General features: G+C 46.5%; 1 protein-coding gene across 1 annotated transcript in view; it reads left to right on the top strand.

The window, feature by feature from the left end:
- Positions 1-17,794, top strand: part of LRRN1 (leucine rich repeat neuronal 1) — a 38,298-nt gene extending 20,504 nt beyond the window's left edge. Inside the window, exon 2 of the mRNA XM_040358654.1 lies at positions 13,587-17,794. Within this exon, the coding sequence (XP_040214588.1) occupies positions 13,689-15,845 (2,157 nt within the window). The 5' untranslated portion in view covers positions 13,587-13,688 and the 3' untranslated portion in view covers positions 15,846-17,794. The remainder of the gene's footprint in view (positions 1-13,586) is intronic.
- The last annotated feature ends 1,656 nt before the right edge of the window (positions 17,795-19,450 follow it).

Genomic DNA, 19,450 nt, shown 5'->3' with positions numbered 1-19,450 from the left:
TTTAGTTCCATTTCCCCCAACAAATCACGGCCGGTAATATTCACACCTCTTTGGCTCTACGCGGCTTTAACCGTCACCAAAGGAAATCTCTACACTGAATGGAAAGGAAATGTCAGGAAGAAAAGGGAAAGAAAGTGAAGGGAGAGGAAATGTCAGGAAGAAAAGGGAGAGAAAAGGAAAGAAAGAGAAGGGAAGGGAAGGAAAGAAAGCGTAGGGAGAGAAAGGGAAATGAAGAGAAGGGAGAAAAAAGGAAATAAAGAGGAGGGAGAGAAAAGGAAATAAAGAGAAGGGAAAGGAAATGTCAGGAAGAAAATGGAGAGAAAAGGAAAGAAAGAGAAGGGAAGGGAAGGAAAGAAAGCGAATGGAAAGGAAATGTCAGGAAGAGAAGGGAGAGAAAAGGAAAGGAAAGGAAAGGAAGGGAGAGAAAAGGAAAGAAAGCGAATGGAAAGGAAATGTCAGGAAGAAAAGGGAGAGAAAAGGAAATGTCAGGAAGAGAAGGGAGAGAAAAGGAAAGAAAGTGAAGGGAGAGAAAAGGAAAGAAAGAGAAGGGAGAGAAAAGGAAAGGAAATAAAGAGGAGGGAGAGAAAAGGAAAGAAAGAGAAGGGAGAGAAAATGAAAGAAAGAGAAGGGAGAGAAAAGGAAAGGAAATAAAGAGGAGGGAGAGAAAAGGAAAGAAAGAGAAGGGAGAGAAAATGAAAGGAAGGGAAGGTATAGGAAATGTCAGGAAGAGAAGGGAGAGAAAATGAAAGGAAGGGAAGGTATAGGAAATGTCAGGAAGAGAAGGGAGAGGAAAGAAAATGTCAGGAAGAGAAGGGAGAGAAAAGGAAAGAAAGTGAAGGGAGAGAAAAGGAAATAAAGTGAAGGTAGAGAAAAGGAAAGGAAAGGAAGGGAGAGAAAAGGAAAGAAAGCGAATGGAAAGGAAATGTCAGGAAGAAAAGGGAGAGAAAAGGAAATGTCAGCAAGAGAAGGGAGAGAAAATGAAATAAAGATGAGGGAAAGGAAAGGAAAGAAAGTGAAGGGAGAGAAAAGGAAAGAAAGGAAGGGAAGGTATAGGAAATGTCAGGAAGAAAAGGGAGAGGAAAGGAAAGAAAGTGAAGGGAGAGGAAATGTCAGGAAGAAAAGGGAGAGAAAAGGAAAGAAAGTGAAGGGAGAGAAAAGGAAATGTCAGGAAGAGAAGGGAGAGAAAAGGAAATGTCAGCAAGAGAAGGGAGAGGAAAGAAAAAAAAAGAGGAAAAGATTTTCTATCTCCTCTCCTCAGTGTTGCCAACCGTCTGTATTTTTACGGACAGTTCGTAAAAACTGGCACTTTTTTCCCCCCATGCAAAAAAGAAAGCAAAGGTAGAGAAGGAGGGAAAAGGAAAGGGAAAAAAGCAAATACAAGGAAAGTAAAAAAAAGAAAAAGAAAAGGGAGGGAGAGGATTCATTCTTTTTCCACCCTTTCCTTTCCCTTCCTTGTATATAAGAAAAGGGGGAGAAAAGGAAAGGAAAGGTAGAGAAGGGAGGAGAAAGCAGAGAGTGGGAAGGAAAGGTAAGATGAATAGAACAGATAAGGTTTACAGCAGACATTAAATAGAATTTATAGCATGCAGTATGTGCTGCGGCTTCTGTGATCCCTATAGGTGTACCCAGCAATGCCCTCCATTGTGTACACTGCTCCCTATAGATGTACCCAGCAATGCCCTCCATTGTGTACACTGCTCCCTATAGATGTACCCAGCAATGCCCTCCATTGTGTACACTGCTCCCTATAGATGTACCCAGCAATGCCCTCCATTGTGCACACTGCTCCCTATAGCTGGGATTGTTGGTTTGTGCACACTGCTCCCTATAGATGTACCCTCCATTGTGTACACTGCTCCCTATAGATGTACCCTCCATTGTGCACACTGCTCCCTATAGATGTACCCTCCATTGTGTACACTGCTCCCTATAGATGTACCCTCCATTGTGTACACTGCTCCCTATAGATGTACCCTCCATTGTGCACACTGCTCCCTATAGATGTACCCTCCATTGTGTACACTGCTCCCTATAGCTGGGATTGTTGGTTTGTGCACACTGCTCCCTATAGATGTGCCCTCCATTGTGCACACTGCTCCCTATAGATGTACCCTCCATTGTGCACACTGCTCCCTATAGATGTACCCTCTGCTCCCTATAGATGTACCCTCCATTGTGCACACTGCTCCCTATAGATGTACCCTCCATTGTGTACACTGCTCCCTATAGATGTACCCTCCATTGTGTACACTGCTCCCTATAGATGTACCCTCCATTGTGCACACTGCTCCCTATAGATGTACCCTCTGCTCCCTATAGATGTACCCTCCATTGTGCACACTGCTCCCTATAGATGTACCCTCCATTGTGTACACTGCTCCCTATAGATGTACCCTCCATTGTGTACACTGCTCCCTATAGATGTACCCTCCATTGTGTACACTGCTCCCTATAGATGTACCCTCCATTGTGCACACTGCTCCCTATAGATGTACCCTCCATTGCGCACACTGCTCCCTATAGATGAACCCTCCATTGTGTACACTGCTCCCTATAGATGTACCCTCCAATGTGCACACTGCTCCCTATAGATGTACCCTCCATTGTGTACACTGCTCCCTATAGATGAACCCTCCATTGTGTACACTGCTCCCTATAGATGTACCCTCCAATGTGCACACTGCTCCCTATAGATGTACCCTCCAATGTGCACACTGCTCCCTATAGATGTACCCTCCATTGTGTACACTGCTCCCTATAGATGAACCCTCCATTGTGTACACTGCTCCCTATAGATGTGCCCTCCATTGTGTACACTGCTCCCTATAGATGTGCCCTCCATTGTGTACACTGCTCCCTATAGATGTACCCTCCAATGTGCACACTGCTCCCTATAGATGTACCCTCCAATGTGCACACTGCTCCCTATAGATGTACCCTCCATTGTGTACACTGCTCCCTATAGATGTACCCTCCATTGTGTACACTGCTCCCTATAGATGTACCCTCCATTGTGTACACTGCTCCCTATAGCTGGGATTGTTGGTTTGTGTACACTGCTCCCTATAGATGTACCCTCCAATGTGTACACTGCTCCCTATAGATGTACCCTCCATTGTGTACACTGCTCCCTATAGATGAACCCTCCATTGTGTACACTGCTCCCTATAGATGTACCCTCCATTGTGCACACTGCTCCCTATAGATGAACCCTCCATTGTGTACACTGCTCCCTATAGATGTGCCCTCCATTGTGTACACTGCTCCCTATAGATGTGCCCTCCCTCCATTGTGTACACTGCTCCCTATAGCTGGGATTGTTGGTTTGTGTACACTGCTCCCTATAGCTGGGATTGTTGGTTTGTGTGGTTTAGTTGTGTTGTTCTCTCCTTTGTGCAGCGCAGCGCTCCCCTCCTCCTCCTCCAGTGGGCAGTGATCTGAGGTGTGGGATTACCAGGCATGCCCCCTGCCAGGGCTGTGATTTGCATGGCAATGAGGCCGTGATGCCAGATGTCTTGCTGGGGGCTCACGTGGAGGAATTTATTACACAGAGAGAGGCATGTGAATGAGGAGTCGGAGGAGGCAGCGTGAGAGAAGAGGATCGGGGGGGGGGGGGGGCTACAAGTTCCAGCAGAACCCCCAGAACCCGCCACAGAGTTTGCACTGTCGTCTTAAAGGGCAACTCCACACCAGCAATTAGGAATACAGATGAAACATACAGTACATGTAGAAGTATATGATGATGCCGGTACCTTAGTGGTCCATCATGTAGTCCTATAAAGATGTGTAATATAAAGAGGATGAGAACACTTGTTACAGTTTATAACTCTGCAGACTCTGTGTCACTGCTCCTCCCCCTTCCTGATCTATACTATAACTCTGCAGACTCTGTGTCACTGCTCCTCCCCCTTCCTGATCTATACTATAACTCTGCAGACTCTGTGTCACTGCTCCTCCCCCTTCCTGATCTTTACTATAACTCTGCACACTCTGTGTCACTGCTCCACCCCCTTCCTGATCTTTACTATAACTCTGCAGACTCTGTGTCACTGCTCCTCCCCCTTCCTGATCTATACTATAACTCTGCAGACTCTGTGTCACTGCTCCTCCCCCTTCCTGATCTTTACTATAACTCTGCAGACTCTGTGTACCTGTTTACTAGCCTTGCTCCAGAGCCAATCAGGTGTGCTGTAGTGCGCACCTCAGTACTGATGCAAGCATTGGGAGGAGTTATGCAAATATCAAAATGCCTTGACGGGTGGGTGTCCATCTGGAGAAGTGGGTGTGCGGTGAGCGTGCGGCGTAAGGTGTGCGTGTGGTGTGCGGTGTACAATGTGCGTTGTGTACACTGTGCACTGTGTGTTGTGTATAATGTGCGCTGTGCGTTGTGTACAGTGTGCACTGTGTGTTGTGTACAATGTGCGCTGTGTGTTGTGTACAGTGTGCGCTGTGTACAGTGTGCGCTGTGTACAGTGTGCGCTGTGCGTTGTGTACAGTGTGCGCTGTGTACAGTGTGCGCTGTGCGTTGTGTACAGTGTGCGCTGTGCGTTGTGTACAGTGTGCGTTGTGTACAGTGTGCGCCGTGTTGTGTACAATGTGCGCTGTGTGTTGTGTACAATGTGCGCTGTGCGTTGTGTACAGTGTGCGCTGTGTACAATGTGCGTTGTGTACAATGTGCGCTGTGCGTTGTGTACAATGTGCGCTGTGTGGTGTGTACAATGTGCGCTGTGCGTTGTGTACAATGTGCGGTGTGTACAATGTGCGTTGTGTACAATGTGCGCTGTGCGTTGTGTACAATGTGCGCTGTGTGGTGTGTACAATGTGCGTTGTGTACAATGTGCGCTGTGCGTTGTGTACAATGTGCGTTGTGTACAATGTGCGCTGTGCATTGTGTACAGTGTGCGCTGTGTACAATGTGCGTTGTGTACAGTGTGCGCCGTGTGTTGTGTACAATGTGCGCTGTGTACAGTGTGCGCTGTGCACAATGTGCGTTGTGTACAGTGTGCGCCGTGCGGTGTGTACAATGTGCGTTGTGTACAGTGTGCGCTGTGTGTTGTGTACAATGTGCGGTGTGTACAATGTGCGCTGTGCATTGTGTACAATGTGCGTTGTGTGCACTGTGCATTGTGTACAGTGTGCGCTGTGCGTTGTGTACAGTGTGTGTGCGGTGTACAGTGTGTGTGCGTTGTGTTGCTGTGCGTTGTGTACAATGTGCGCTGTGCGCTGTGTACAATGTGTGCTGTGCGTTGTGCGCTGTGTGTTGTGTACAGTGTGCGTTGTGCGGTGTGTACAGTGTGCGCTGTGCGTTGTGTACAATGTGCGTTCTGTACAGTGTGCGCCGTGCGGTGTGTACAATGTGCGTTGTGTACAGTGTGCGGTGTGTACAATGTGCGCTGTGCGCTGTGCATGCTCTCGCCGTTCTCCTTTGTCAGGACTTGCAGTTCTGCAGAGACAAGCAGAATCTATTCAGCGGGCGGGCGGCTCATTGACAGTCACACATGGAGTCGGGGGACGGCGGCCGCGCTCGCTCTGCACACAATCTGCCGCTTCTTCCTTCACGTGGCGCTCGCTTGGCTCATCTGCTGGGATAGTGGAGGCGGGGGAGGGGGACGACAGAATGGTAGTCAGGGCTACGCGGGAGATTTCTCCACACCGCCTCTTTAAGGGATTTATATTTCTCGTGAAGTTTGTGGGATCTCTGAACCCCCATCTGGCCGATTCTGCGCCGTTTTTTTTGGCGCCTAAACCCCACCCATATGTAAAAGGTGTTCGCACCACACATGTGAGGTATCGCCGCGATCGTTAGAGCGAGAGCAATAATTCTAGCACTAGACCTCCCCTGTAACTCTGAACTGATAACCTGTATATACATTTTAAAGTGTCGCCTGTGGAGATTTTTAAGTATCGTAGTTTGTCGCAATTCCACGAGCGCGCCCAATTATAAAGCGTGACATGTTGGATATCTATTTACTCGGCGTAACTCATCTCTTATACTTTACCCCAAAAATTGATCTGATCTCACCAAAAAAATTAATTAAATGTTAAATTAAAATAACTTAATAATTAAATGGGAAAGGAGAAAGGGTTAATTAAGGCTGAATAAAGTAAATGAAGGGTTAATAAGGGGTTATACAGAAACATTTAATAAAAAAAAATGGACACAGTGGCTGCATTTGATGGGCACAGTGGCTGTATTTCATGGCACAGTGGGTATATTTGATGACACAGTGACGTCATTTGATGGGCACAGTGGCTTTATTTGACAAGTACAGTGGGTGTATTTGTTGGCACCAATTATCGGGATTGTCCCGGGAAAATCGGGACTGTTGGCAAGAATGCAATGTGTTGTTTTTCAGCTTCGGTTAGGGATCGGTTTACCTGGGGGGGCGGGGCTTATTCACATTCGATGTGTTTTTTATGCCTCGGGGGAGGGGGGGGGGTTCCGGTGTTTTTTATGCCTTGGAACGGTTGCCTCGGGGGAGGGGGGGGGTTCCGGTGTTTTTGGGGTCGGTCTTGTTAGGTTCTACCTTTTAGAATCGTTATCTGTTCTGTCGTTTCCCGAGATTAAAGAGAGGATTTAAATTGATGATAATAATATAATATATCGTAATAATAAAAATACGTAAAATAAAATGCGCTTTTCTCGTTCCTCCCTGTGAAGCTCCGAATTGCTTATAAAATGCGCCATCCGCGCAATTCTGCGATTTTCTCCCAGCGCTCCGCACAGCGAGGCTGGTGCGGCCGGCCCGATGATCGTCATAATGATCGGACATGAAAGTCGCATTAATCAGGTCCCCAAATCGCAGGCCTTCTGATATTTGTACAAAGCCGGCCGCTGTATTCTCGGGCCTCGCAGTCGCTCGGGATTTGTGCCCGAGCCGCTGTGCATCGTCTGCAGTACTTTATTTTTTGCTCGCTGACACCGAGTCCATTGAGCTGGTTAATCTGAAAAGATCAATGCGGGTTCAACACAAGGGCATCGAGAAAACAAAGGCCGCGTTCACGTGTGCGGCGTTGTGTGCTGAGTAACAAATGCTGCATGCGTGTATTTCTACACAGCGGAAAGCACGGCATCTCAATGCACCGCAGTACTGCATGATGTGCGACGGTGCAGAGAGTCAAATAAATTGTCATTTTGTTACATTTTAATAAAGTAAAAAAAAAAAAAGAATGTAAACAGTGCAACACATTATAACAACGCATCACACTGCCCCTCACAACGCTCATCAGTGTGCATGCCTTACACCGCCATATTCTCTGGGGGTCCGGGGGCCCCGTTTAAATGGGCATCCTTAAGCACATACCCATTAAGGGCCGCGTTGGCCGGCATGGGGATCCACAAATGTTCCGTGCGTCCCTGTACCACTGTTTGCGTTCAAGGACTTGCACCCCCCGCATAGCCACACCCACATGGCTGTCCAATCTGCTGTGTCCGTACAGCTGCTGCATCCCAAGAGACATGAATACAACTGTCTGAACGGGTAACATGTGAAACACCCGTGACTTCCCTTGTGGGCAAAAACGGCCCTTCCGTGGCTCTACACACTGGGGTCCGCCTCTGTGAATGAGGCCACCTGAGGCCAGGTCCACGCTCAGCCATTTCTGCGCTACACACATAGGGCAGCCCAGGGAAGCCATTGCAAATGTTGGGGCTTCTTACACAGCTTTAGGCCTGGGCCCCCTTACATCAGAGTTTACCCCTTTCATTAGGGTCCCCAAAGTTTCCCCCCTTTACATTACTCTGCGTGCAACCCTCCTGAACTCTGCACTCTGTGTGTAATGCAATCCTGGTATTTAATGCCCCCTTAAGACCCTCCTACTGTTTGTGAGGTGCGTGTGGGGGGGGGGGGGAGAGGTTCGTGATTGAGTCCCAGCACCCATTGTCGGAGAAAACAAGCCCTGATTCTTTTACACAAACCGAATGTCACTCATATAGTGTATACTATGAAGAGGAGGGTTACGTATGTTCTCTTCAGTTGCAGGAACTGCGGCAATGGTATCTCTCAGTGCAGGGCTCCTGAGAAGCCAAGAGCTTGCCGGAAGGTCCTCCTCATCCTAAACCCCTCCCCAAACCTAAATTTCACCCTCATTTATATTTCCTTAGGACAGATATGTGGCCTTCAATAAAAAAAAACTGCGAGCAGGAAGGTTTACATTTTGTGTCTCTTTTGCAATAAAGATTTCACATCTTCCGCCTCACAGTCTTCTTTAGACTGAACGCTAAGCTGTGCATGTGCAGCTCAGGGTGCAATTCTGGCATCTGCCGGGTACCGGGATGAATTATCTCCTGTGAGCATGTGCAGGAGTTACACCATCCTATCCCAGATAATCAAGATAGCTGAAGATCCTCCATTCAGAAAAAGCCAGGGATAAGAATATGGGAAATGTGTGTATTTCAGCACCGTGTTCCCTCTGTGCTCTCCCCTCTCCCTTCTCTCCTTCTCCAGACTCTCCTGTTCCCTCCTGTCCTCCCTACTCTCCCTTTCCCCCCTCTCCTGTTTCCTCCCCTCCTTATCCATCCTCTCCTTCTCCCTACTCTCACTTTCCCTCCTCTCCTTCTCCCCACTCTCCCATTCCCTCCTCTACTTCCCACTCTCCCGTTCCCTCCCCTCTTTCTCCCTTTCCATTCTCTATTTTTCCCTCCTCCCCTTTCATTCCCCATCCCTTTCCCTCCTCTCTCTCCCTTTCCCCTTTACACTTTTCCTCCCTTCTCTTCTCCTTCTCCCACTTCTCCCTTTTCCTGCTCTCCTTCTCCCTCCTCTCCTTCTCCCATTTCTCCCTTTCCCTCCTCTTCTCTTCCCTCCTCTCCTTCTGCCTCCTCTCCCCACTTTTCCTGCCCTCCCTTTTCCTCCTCTTCTTCTCCCACCTTTGCCTTTCTCACCTCTCCTTCTTCTCCCTTTCCCTCCTCTCCTTCTCCCTCTCCCTCCTCTCCTTCTCCCTTCTCTCCCTTTCCCTCCTCTCCTTCTCCCACCTCTCCGTTTTCCTGCTCTCCTTCTCCCTCCTCTCACCTTTCCTCCTCTCCTTCTCCCAATTCTCCCTTTTCCTCCTCTCCTTCTCCCACCTCTCCCTTTCCCTCCTCTCCTTCTCCCTCTTCTCTTCCCTCATCTCATTCTCCCTCCTTCTCCCACTTTTCCTGCCCTCCCCTTCTCTCCTCCCCTTATCCTACCTCTCCTTTTCCCTCCTCTTCTTCTCCCACCTCTGCCTTTCTCTCCTCTCCTTCTTCTCCCTTTCCATCCTCTCCCTTTCCATCCTCTCCTTCTCCCTCCTCTCCTTCTCCCTTCTCTCCCTTTCCCTCCTCTCCTTCTCCCTTTCCCCTCCTCTCTTCTATTTCTCTCCCTCGTTCCCTCATTCCCTCTCCCTCCCTCTCTCTCCTCTCCCTTTCCCTCCTCTCCTTCTCCCTTCTCTCCCTTTCCCTCCTCTCCTTCTCCCTCCTCTCCTTCTCCCTTCTCTCCCTTTCCCTCCTCTCCTTCTCCCTCCTCTCCTTCTCTCTTCTCTCCCTTTCCCTCCTCTCCTTCTCCCTTTCCCCTCCTCTCTTCTATTTCTCTCCCTCGTTCCCTCTCCCTCCCTCTCTCTCCTCTCCCTTTCCCTCCTCTCCTTCTCCCTCCTCTCCCTTTCCCTCCTCTCCTTCTCCCTTCTCTCCCTCCTCTCCTTCTCCCTTTCCCTCCTCTCCTTCTCCCTCCTCTCCCTTTCCCTCCTCTCCTTCTCCCTTTCCCTCCTCTCCTTCTCCCTCCTCTCCCTTTCCCTCCTCTCCTTCTCCCTCCTCTCCTTCTCCCTCCTCTCCTTCTCCATCCTCTCCCTTTCCCTCCTCTCATTCTCCCTTCTCTCCCTTTCCCTCCTCTCCTTCTCCCTTTCCCCTCCTCTCTTCTCTTTCTCTCCCTCGTTCCCTCTCCCTCCCTCTCTCTCCTCTCCCTTCCCGTACTCTCGTTTACTTCCTTCTATTTTCTTCTTTATGGAAAGCAATGAAACCTGGAGGTTACTGAGCATTAAGAGACAATAAAAGAGCCGCTAGTTTGGAACGACACCATTTTCCTAAGTAAGAGGTTTTATAAAAACATTCCCCGATAAATATGTAAAAGTTTTATGAGATTACCAGAAGGCATCACTATAAATGAAGGTCATTCTGGCCAATTTCCAGTCCTACAATCCCACCGAATGAAAGTGTCAGCTGTTTTCTCATAACCCGCACAGGTAGCTGAGATGGAGCAAAAGCATGTAGAGCAATTACATACAATAGGATGTAGAGAAGTTACATACAATAGAATGTAGAGAAGTTACATACAATAGGATGTAGAGAAGTTACATACAATAGGATGTAGAGAAGTTACATACAATAGGATGTGGAGAAGTTACATACAATAGAATGTAGAGAAGTTACATACAATAGGATGTAGAGAAGTTACATACAATAGGATGTAGAGAAGTTACATACAATAGGATGTAGAGAAGTTACATACAATAGAATGTAGAGAAGTTACATACAATAGGATGTAGAGAAGTTACATACAATAGGATGTAGAGAAGTTACATACAATAGGACGTAGAGACGTTACAAACAATAGGATGTAGAGAAGTTACATACAATAGAATGTAGAGAAGTTACATACAATAGGATGTAGAGAAGTTACATACAATAGAATGTAGAGAAGTTACATGCAATAGAATATAGAGAAGTTACATACAATAGGATATAGAGAAGTTACATACAATAGAATGTAGAGAGGTTACATACAATAGAATATAGAGAAGTTACATACAATAGAATGTAGAGAAGTTACATACAATAGAATGTAGAGAAGTTACATACAATAGAATATATAGAAGTTACATGCAATAGAATATAGAGAAGTTACATACAATGGGACGTAGAGAAGTTACATACGTGTTACATATGGTACTTTCTTCACAAATCTGGGTTCTTCTACGTGTACTGAAGTAGAATAATAAAGTATCGAACCAGGCAGGACTTCAGTGATGCAGGTTTATTAGCAGCAGCTGGGAACATACAGGTTTATGTACAAAGTATTCGATACCGGTCTAATTTATACAGTTTCTCACAATGCAAGCATATTCTAACCAAATTGAAACAATAGTGAACTGTTCTCACCTTGAACCAGAATGGGTCTTTTCTGCCAATTCTTGGGAACCCGTCACCTGATAGGGACCAGTCCGTTGGCCGGCCTTCATTAGGAGACGGAGGACTTTGGAATAAGGAATCCTGTGTGTTCTGAGATTCCTTTGTACAGTAACGGTCACCGGTGGTCTGGTCCCTTCACAGGGTTTTGGGTTCCGGCTCGACCAAGTTTGTGAGGGAAATTCACCTGAAACCACACTCTGGAACAAGTTAAGAAGTCTTCTCTATATGACTCGTACGAGGAGACAAGTTACAACAAAAGGACAGATATTTGCCTATTGGTTCTAACTGCCTGCCACCCGTGCAATAGGGCTGCATAGACAAACAGTCAGCCTGATAGACGCCTATCTGAACAGATAATTGCCCACTGGTTCTGACCTCTATGACCCGTGCAATAGGGCAGCATACATAGAGGTCAGCCTTATGGGCTCCTATCTGACTTGTCTGTCTAACATTTGTAAAACTTGCATTTATATACCTTTACAAGCCTTATCTTAGCCATCTCTCCTAGATATGATTGGTTGCTAAGATCTACGTCAATGTAACACCTGTCCTACAACCAGACAAACTTAATTATTCCCAGAATTCCTATATGTTCAATAAAGTGATTTATAATTGGTTTTGTCCAATTGAAAACACCTGTGTAGAGACAGTATGGCACCCAGCTGTGTTAGATCAAAGCCTCCTTGTCCTGATAAGACTTCACCAACTTCAAGGATAACAGATATACGACTTTTGGGAGAATGAACTTTTAATAACCCCACCTGTTGTGTTATATGAGGGCACACGCAGACCTTTGTTTGAATCTGTCAAACTTAATTAATGTACTGCACATAACTTTCCAATATTCCACATACCGTTAATTATTTTAAACCACCTGTTATAAGAAGTTGTATCCCTTATCCTCGAAGACTTTCTTATCTTACCAGCTGTTGTCAAAATGTTTCGTTTTCTAAATAGTGAACTTAAAGCGGTTCTCCACCCTAAAGTGGAGTCCCGCTGATTGGAACCCTCCCCCCCTCCGGTGTCACATTTGACACCTTTCAGGGGGAGGGGGGTGCAGATACCTGTCTAAAGACAGGTATTTGCACCCACTTCCGGCCACACGCTACGGGCAAAAGACAGGCATTCTGTCACATCCCGTCTGTCGCCCGTTGTGTGCTGGGAACACTCGGCTCCCAGCACACAGCGTGTGAGCCAATCGGCGGGCGCAGCGCGACTCACGCATGCGCCGTAGGGAACCGGGCAGTGAAGCCGCAGCGCTTCACTTCCTGGTTCCCTCAGCGTGGATGGCGGGGGGAGCAGCAGAGTGACGAGCGATCGCTCGTGCTCTGCTGCGATCGGCGCTGGACTCCAGGACAGGTAAGTGTCCTAATATTAAAAGTCAGCAGCTGCAGTATTTGTAGCTGCTGGCTTTTAATATTTTGTTCCCATGGCACATCCGCTTTAAAATGAACTATCCTAAAAGAACACCTGTGTAACCTTGTGACTGTCCTATATGGAGCCGAGAGTTCAGCACTTAAAAATGAAGACGTTCTCTTATATTTATAGAATAACATAGTGTACATTAATAAAGATTTAATAACTATTGCTTTACTATTGAATAATAATATTGATAAGACCACTACTATATAATAATAATATGAATAATAATATTGATAATAATTATATTATCAGTAAAAACATATGCAAATTAATATGAATAATATAAAACATATATAATGGTTAAAGTGGAGGTTCACCCTAAAAACATTTTTTTTACATTAGAGCCAGCATAGTAAGGACATTTCATTTCGGCAGTTTTTTGTTTTTTTTCTCTGTACTTACCTTTATATCCTGATTTTGTCCAGGGCTTCCGCGTTCTGATGACTCCGGGACTGGGCATTCCTATCCCAGCCTCAGGGTTCCGATGACTGCGGGACTGGGCGTTCCTATCCTTCCGTTCGATGATTGACGGCTTGTGAAACATGTGACCTGTCGCACAACGCGCGTCACCAGATTTCCGGAAATAGCCGAGCTGCGAGTCGGCACTATACGGCGCCTGCGCCCGCCGTGTAGAGCTGACTGCGCAGGCGCCGTATAGTGCCGACTCGCAGTTCGGCTATTTCCCGACATCTGGTGACGCGCGTTGTGCGACATGTCACCTGTTTCACAAGGCGTCAATCATCAAACGGAAGGATAGGAACGCCCAGTCCCGCAGTCATCGGAACCCGGAAGCCCTGGACAACATCAGGATATAAAGGTATGTACAGAGAAAATAAAAAATGACCTGCCGAAATGTAATGTCCTGTATGCTGGTTCTGCTAGATGTAATTTAAAAAAAAAAAATTTGGGGTGAACCCCCCGCTTTAATATGAAATTCTACTACAGTACCAATGAATATTATAAAGGTTTGCTTCTATGTGGGTTTGTTTTTTCATTTGCCAATTATTTTTTTGCTCTTTTTCTTATCCAGGTGCTCTTCTGTCTTGGGCAGGAATCTACAACCTAAAGGAAAAGCCATCCTGAACCCATTTTCCCCGAGTTCTGCAGATTGGGTCTTGGCGCAGTGGTGAACATGGATCGGAGAGGTGTTCTGGCACTGGTTGTCTGTCAGATTGTTCTTGGACTCCTGATCAGCCCGTTAGCAGAATCTTCATCTCCAGCGATCGAATGCCCACAGCTCTGCGTCTGCGGTAACCGGCCATGGTTCACCCCACAGTCCACCTACCGCGAGGCCAAAACTGTGGACTGCAATGACCTGCGCTTGACTAGGATCCCAGTGAACCTTTCTTTGGACACCCAGGTGCTTCTGCTGCAAAGCAACAACATCGAACGGACTAACGGAGAATTACAACTGCTGGTTAACCTGACGGAACTTGACCTTTCTCAGAATAACATCACCTCCATCCAGGATGTGGGCTTGTCCAACCTCAGCCAGCTCACAACTCTGCACTTGGAGGAGAATCAGATTTTCGAGATGACTGACTACTGTTTGCAAGATCTGACCAACCTGGAGGAGCTCTACATCAACCACAACCAGCTGAGCTCCATCTCACCGAGTGCCTTCTCAGGTCTGCGCAATCTGCTCCGTCTGCACCTGAATTCCAACAAGCTACGGATTATCGACAGTCGTTGGTTCGAATTCACTCCCAACTTGGAGATCCTTATGATCGGGGAGAACCCTGTGATTGGGATTCTGGATGTAAACTTTAAACCTCTCATCAATCTGCGAAGTTTGGTCCTGGCAGGGATGTACCTAAGTGACATCCCAGGGAACGCATTCCTAGGACTGGATAACCTGGAGAGCTTGTCTTTCTATGACAATAGACTGAGCAAAGTGCCCCAGGGGGCTCTGCAGAAATTGCCCAACCTAAAGTTTTTGGATCTTAATAAAAATCCGATCCGAAAGGTGCAAGAAGGAGACTTCAAAAACATGTTACGCTTGAAGGAGCTGGGAATCAACAACATGGCGGAGCTGGTTTCTCTTGACCGTTATGCTCTAGACAATCTCCCCGAGCTGACGAAGCTCGAAGCAACAAACAATCCAAAACTATCCTACATCCACCGTTCGGCCTTTCGTAACGTGCCTACCCTTGAAAGCTTGATGCTAAACAATAATGCACTGAACTCCGTCTACAAAGGAACAGTAGAGTCCCTCCCGAATCTTCGTGAAATTAGCATTCACAGCAACCCCCTGCGCTGTGACTGCGTCCTCCACTGGATGGGTTCCAACCAAACCACCATTCGTTTTATGGAGCCGCTGTCCATGTTTTGTGCGCTGCCCCCGGAGTATCGAGGACAACCCGTCAAGGAAGCCCTGGCTCAAGACCCCGCTGGAGAGCAGTGCCTGCCCATGATAGCCCAAGATACATTCCCAAGCCACCTCAACTTGGACTTGGGCATGACTGTCACTTTGGACTGCAGAGCGATGGCGGAACCGGAACCAGAAATCTACTGGGTTACTCCATTGGGACACAAAGTCACAACGGACACCCTATCTGAAAAACTCCATCTGAGTGACGAAGGCACGCTTCAGATCACAAACGTGCAAGTGGAGGATTCTGGTCGCTACACGTGCGTGGCCCAAAATTCCGAAGGAGCAGACACCAGGGTGGCCACACTGCGTATCAATGGGACGCTCCTAGATGGGTCACAGGCCCTAAGACTGTATGTCCAGCAGACAGAGGTCAGCTCTGTCCTGGTGTCCTGGAAAGTTAGCTCCAGTGTTATGGCTTCCAATTTGAAATGGTCTTCAGCCACCATGAAGATCGACAACCCGCACATTACCTACACAGCCCGGGTCCCAGCCGACATCCATGAGTACAACCTGACCCATCTCCAGCCTGCCACAGAGTACGAGGTGTGCCTAACGGTGTCTGGCCTACATCAACAAACTCAGAGAGCCTGCATCAACGTCACCACCAAGGGGACGTCCTACTCATTGGCAGTCACAGACCAAGAGACCAGCGCCGCCCTGGCTGCTGTTATGGGTTCCATCTTCGCTCTTATCAGCTTTGCTTCTGTTTCGGTTTATGCGGCCAAAAGATTCCAGAGGAAAAACTACCGCCACTCCCTGAAGAAGTACATGCAGAAGACGTCATCAATCCCGCTAAATGAGCTGTATCCTCCTCTCATCAGCCTGTGGGAGGGCGACAGCGAGAAGGACAAAGAAGGGACAGTGGAGGGAAAAAACTCCCAGGTGGACACGACCCGAAGTTACTACATGTGGTAACTCCTGCAATACGAACATCTCAATGAGCACAAAGACTGTTGGAAACACCTACAACACTCCCATCCCCCCTTCGTTCTTTACCTTCGCCTGGGTTCTTCTCTAGATTCTTCCTTTTGTCTTTTGACTTATTTTCTTTATTTTTTCTTGTTGGTATAAAATGAGCTCCTCGCCTGGCCAAAACGGAACGAATGGCTGCCAAATGCTCTCTATTGACGTTCCCCGTCGCCAGGCTGAAGAGAAATGAAGGCTCCTCATGTTTCGGCTTGAAGATGCTTGTCAATTAGATTATCATTGAACATCAATTTAATCCTCCCATCTAAGTCCACCGCGCCGCGGGCCGCGTCTGCTACTTTTCAAAGTGCCATCTCATCATTAACTTTCTTAATTGAACCCTTGAGATGGAGAGTTTGAATAACGCTGCAAATATCCAATGTTCATTAGAGAGATTGAAAAATCACAACGCTAAGCTTTGACTCAACTACAATTCTAAACGAGGAAGACATGTGGGATGGTTCCGCGCAGAAATGATATCAAATATATTATTTAAAATTCAACAAAATAAAAATTAAAAGTAAAACAGTTACGAGATGGGAAAAGTGAAAAAAGTTTAAATTAACAAAGAAATATAGTGAGATTAAGATTATTTAGAGAAGAGGAGAAAGAAGGGTCTAAGAATGGGGTGGAAGGAGGGTAAGGGCAGATAAAGGTTTGGAAATAAAATTTGTTAATGTATATCCCTATTGAGTAGGGAAAATGTTTTACTTCTTAGTGTATGATACATTTTGATAAAATAAAAGTAAAACAGTTGGCAAATCACAGTAGTATCAGGACAGCGCTGTGAGATAAATTTCCCCAACATGTTTCGCCACTTTTTGTCAGGCTTCTTCAGGGAAAGGGTTGTCCAGTTTTGAAGTACAAGCCTTCTAACAAAAGAAACAGGCAAGAAAACAAAAATCATATATATATCTCAATTTACACTTATATCATTTCGGCACCTGAAAAATCCCACATATCTTCCTTGTTTATTACCTAATTCAGGGATGTGGTGCTAAAATTAAGTTGGGGTGTCTACCATCAAAAAAAAAAGTTTCTACAATTCTAAACAGTTATACTGTACAAGAGAGAGGCCTTTCCTTCCAAAGAAGAACTCCGGGATGCTTGGACCTGGGTGGGGGAGGGGGGGTAAGGAGTATGATGTGCTTTACATTTACCCCCAGGCCCCAAATCCAGAGAACTTTGGCTGGACGCTTGGGCGGGTCTTCTAACACTTCCACGGATCCACGATGTTCTGTCTCAGAGATGTCTGTGGGGATTTCCATGGAGTGTACGTGGGATGGAATCATTGTGGTACCCAAACTATGCAGTTGAAGATCTACACCGGAGGTGGAGGAGGGGCCGGGGGGGGGGGTTTAATGCAAAGCACATGATAAAGTCCTCCTCACCCTCATCAGGTAACTTGTGAACTTCGAGTTCTTGTTTAAAGAGGTTCTGCTAATTATTTATTGGCTTCATAGGAAGAAACGATTCCTAAAATGTATGATTTATGAGAAATCACAAAACTTTCGATCGGCCTTCTTCCAATAAAAATGGTTGGGGGCCGGAGATGTGGACTTTTGTAGGGTTGGTTGAGTTGAGTTGGGTCTGTTTATTTTAGACAATGTCCTCTATATAGACTTCGGTTTCCCATCAATCTTCTAGACCAGGGGTCTCCAAACTTTCGAAACAAAGGGCTAGTTTACTGCACTTCAAACTTTGGGGGGGGGGGCTGTGGCCAGTGGGAGTAGAACATGCCATAGACTCCGTCTTTGCTGTAGACATGTGCAATTCGTTTGGTTCCAAATTCATTTTTTATGAGTTTTGACATATTAGTTAATTCCCAAATTTTCGAATTTTTCAATTTCCGAATTTTCGGATTTCCGAAATTTTGAATTTTTGAAATTCCGAAATTTCTAATTTCAGAATTACGGATTTTTGAATTTCCGAAAAAAGCCAAAAAAACGAATGAAACTAAAACGAAAAAAAAAAAAGTGGGAGGAATAGTGCCCCATCATTGGTATCAGTGGGGAGAACAGTGGCTTCATCCGGCCCGCGGGCCGCAGTTTGGAGACCCCCTGTTCTAGACACTTCTAGGCTCTTCTCTTGCTCTTCTTTGGCTCTTCTTTGGCTCTTCTCTGGCTTCTCTCTGGCTCTTCTTTGGCTCTTCTTTGACTCTTCTCTGGCTCTTCTCTGGCTCTTCTCTGGCTCTTCTTTGGCTCTTCTTAGGCTCTTCTCTGGCTCTTCTTTGGCTTTTCTCTGGCTTTTTTTTTGGCTCTTCTCTGGCTCTTCTTTGATTTTTCTCTGGCTCTTCTTTGATTTTTCTCTGGCTCTTCTTTGGCTCTTCTCTGGCTCTTCTTTGACTTTTCTCTGGCTCTTCTCTGGCTCTTTTTTGACTTTTCTCTGGCTCTTCTTTGGCTCTTCTTTGGTTTTTCTTTGACTTTTCTCTGGCTCTTCTCTGGCTCTTCTTTGGCTTTTCTCTGGTTCTTCTCTGGCTCTTCTTTGGCTCTTCTCTGGCTCTTCTTTGGCTCTTCTCTGGCTCTTCTTTGGCTTTTCTCTGGTTCTTCTCTGGCTCTTCTTTGACTTTTCTCTGGCTCTTCTTTGGCTCCTCTTTGACTTTTCTCTGGCTCTTCTTTGACTTTTCTCTGGCTCTTCTTTGGCTCTTCTCTGGCTCTTCTTTGGCTGTTCTTTGACTTTTCTCTGGCTCTTCTTTGGCTCTTCTCTGGCCCACATCTATACAGCCTTTCGGCAGAAGACTACGGAAAAAACACTCAGAACATTGTTCACCATGAACACCAGAAATTCAGAAGCCATAGTTTTACTGGAGCCTTCAAGCCGCTGACCACGAGCAGTTATAATAATCTGCGGCAAATTGAAAAAAAAGACACTTGATGACTTTAGATGCCTTCGGAAGAGTTGGAAAACCATCGCCCAATGGGAGCCGGCCAGCCCATGTGAACTGTTGGGAAACCATCGCCCAATGGGAGCCGGCCAGCCCATGTGAACTGTTGGGAAACCATCGCCCAATGGGAGCAAGCCAACAGATCTGAACTGTAGTAAATTGAAGAATCTTTTGGTGGCTTTGGAGACTTTGGCTGGGCCGTGCGGGAAAAGGACATCTTTTTTTTTTGGGCTTTGCTGGTTGGACAGCAGAGTGGTATATCTTGGACTAGATTCTATTGGTTGTTTTAGTATAGCGTATCGCAAATTTATTTGGGTTGATTTTATTTCTCCCGATTCCTTGGGTTATTTTTTTTATATATATATATATATTTTTGGGCTTTTAACTCCACCCCTTTTTGTTTCTCCCCCCCCCAAACCTTTAAAAAAGGGCTGACTTTACGGACAAAGCAGTCCCCCCCCCCCCTCCCCCGCCCAGGTAACACTTGTTGAATTGGCATGGAAAGAGTTTTTTCCGGAGGTTACGCACCCCGGAGAGCGAAGAGCCAATCCCAGCACGGCGGTGAATCCTCCTCTGCCAAACAAGTGAACTGACTGTATCGTTGTATCAACCTCTTCTCTGGAATTTTTGGACTTATGGGGAATGGAAAAAAAAAGTTGTCCCCTTTTGT

Source organism: Rana temporaria, chromosome 7 (genome assembly GCF_905171775.1).
Source record: "Rana temporaria chromosome 7, aRanTem1.1, whole genome shotgun sequence".
NCBI classification, from domain to species: Eukaryota; Metazoa; Chordata; class Amphibia; order Anura; family Ranidae; genus Rana; species Rana temporaria.
The sequence above is the reverse complement of the archived record's forward strand: the minus strand, read 5'-3'. Positions and strand labels throughout refer to the sequence as shown.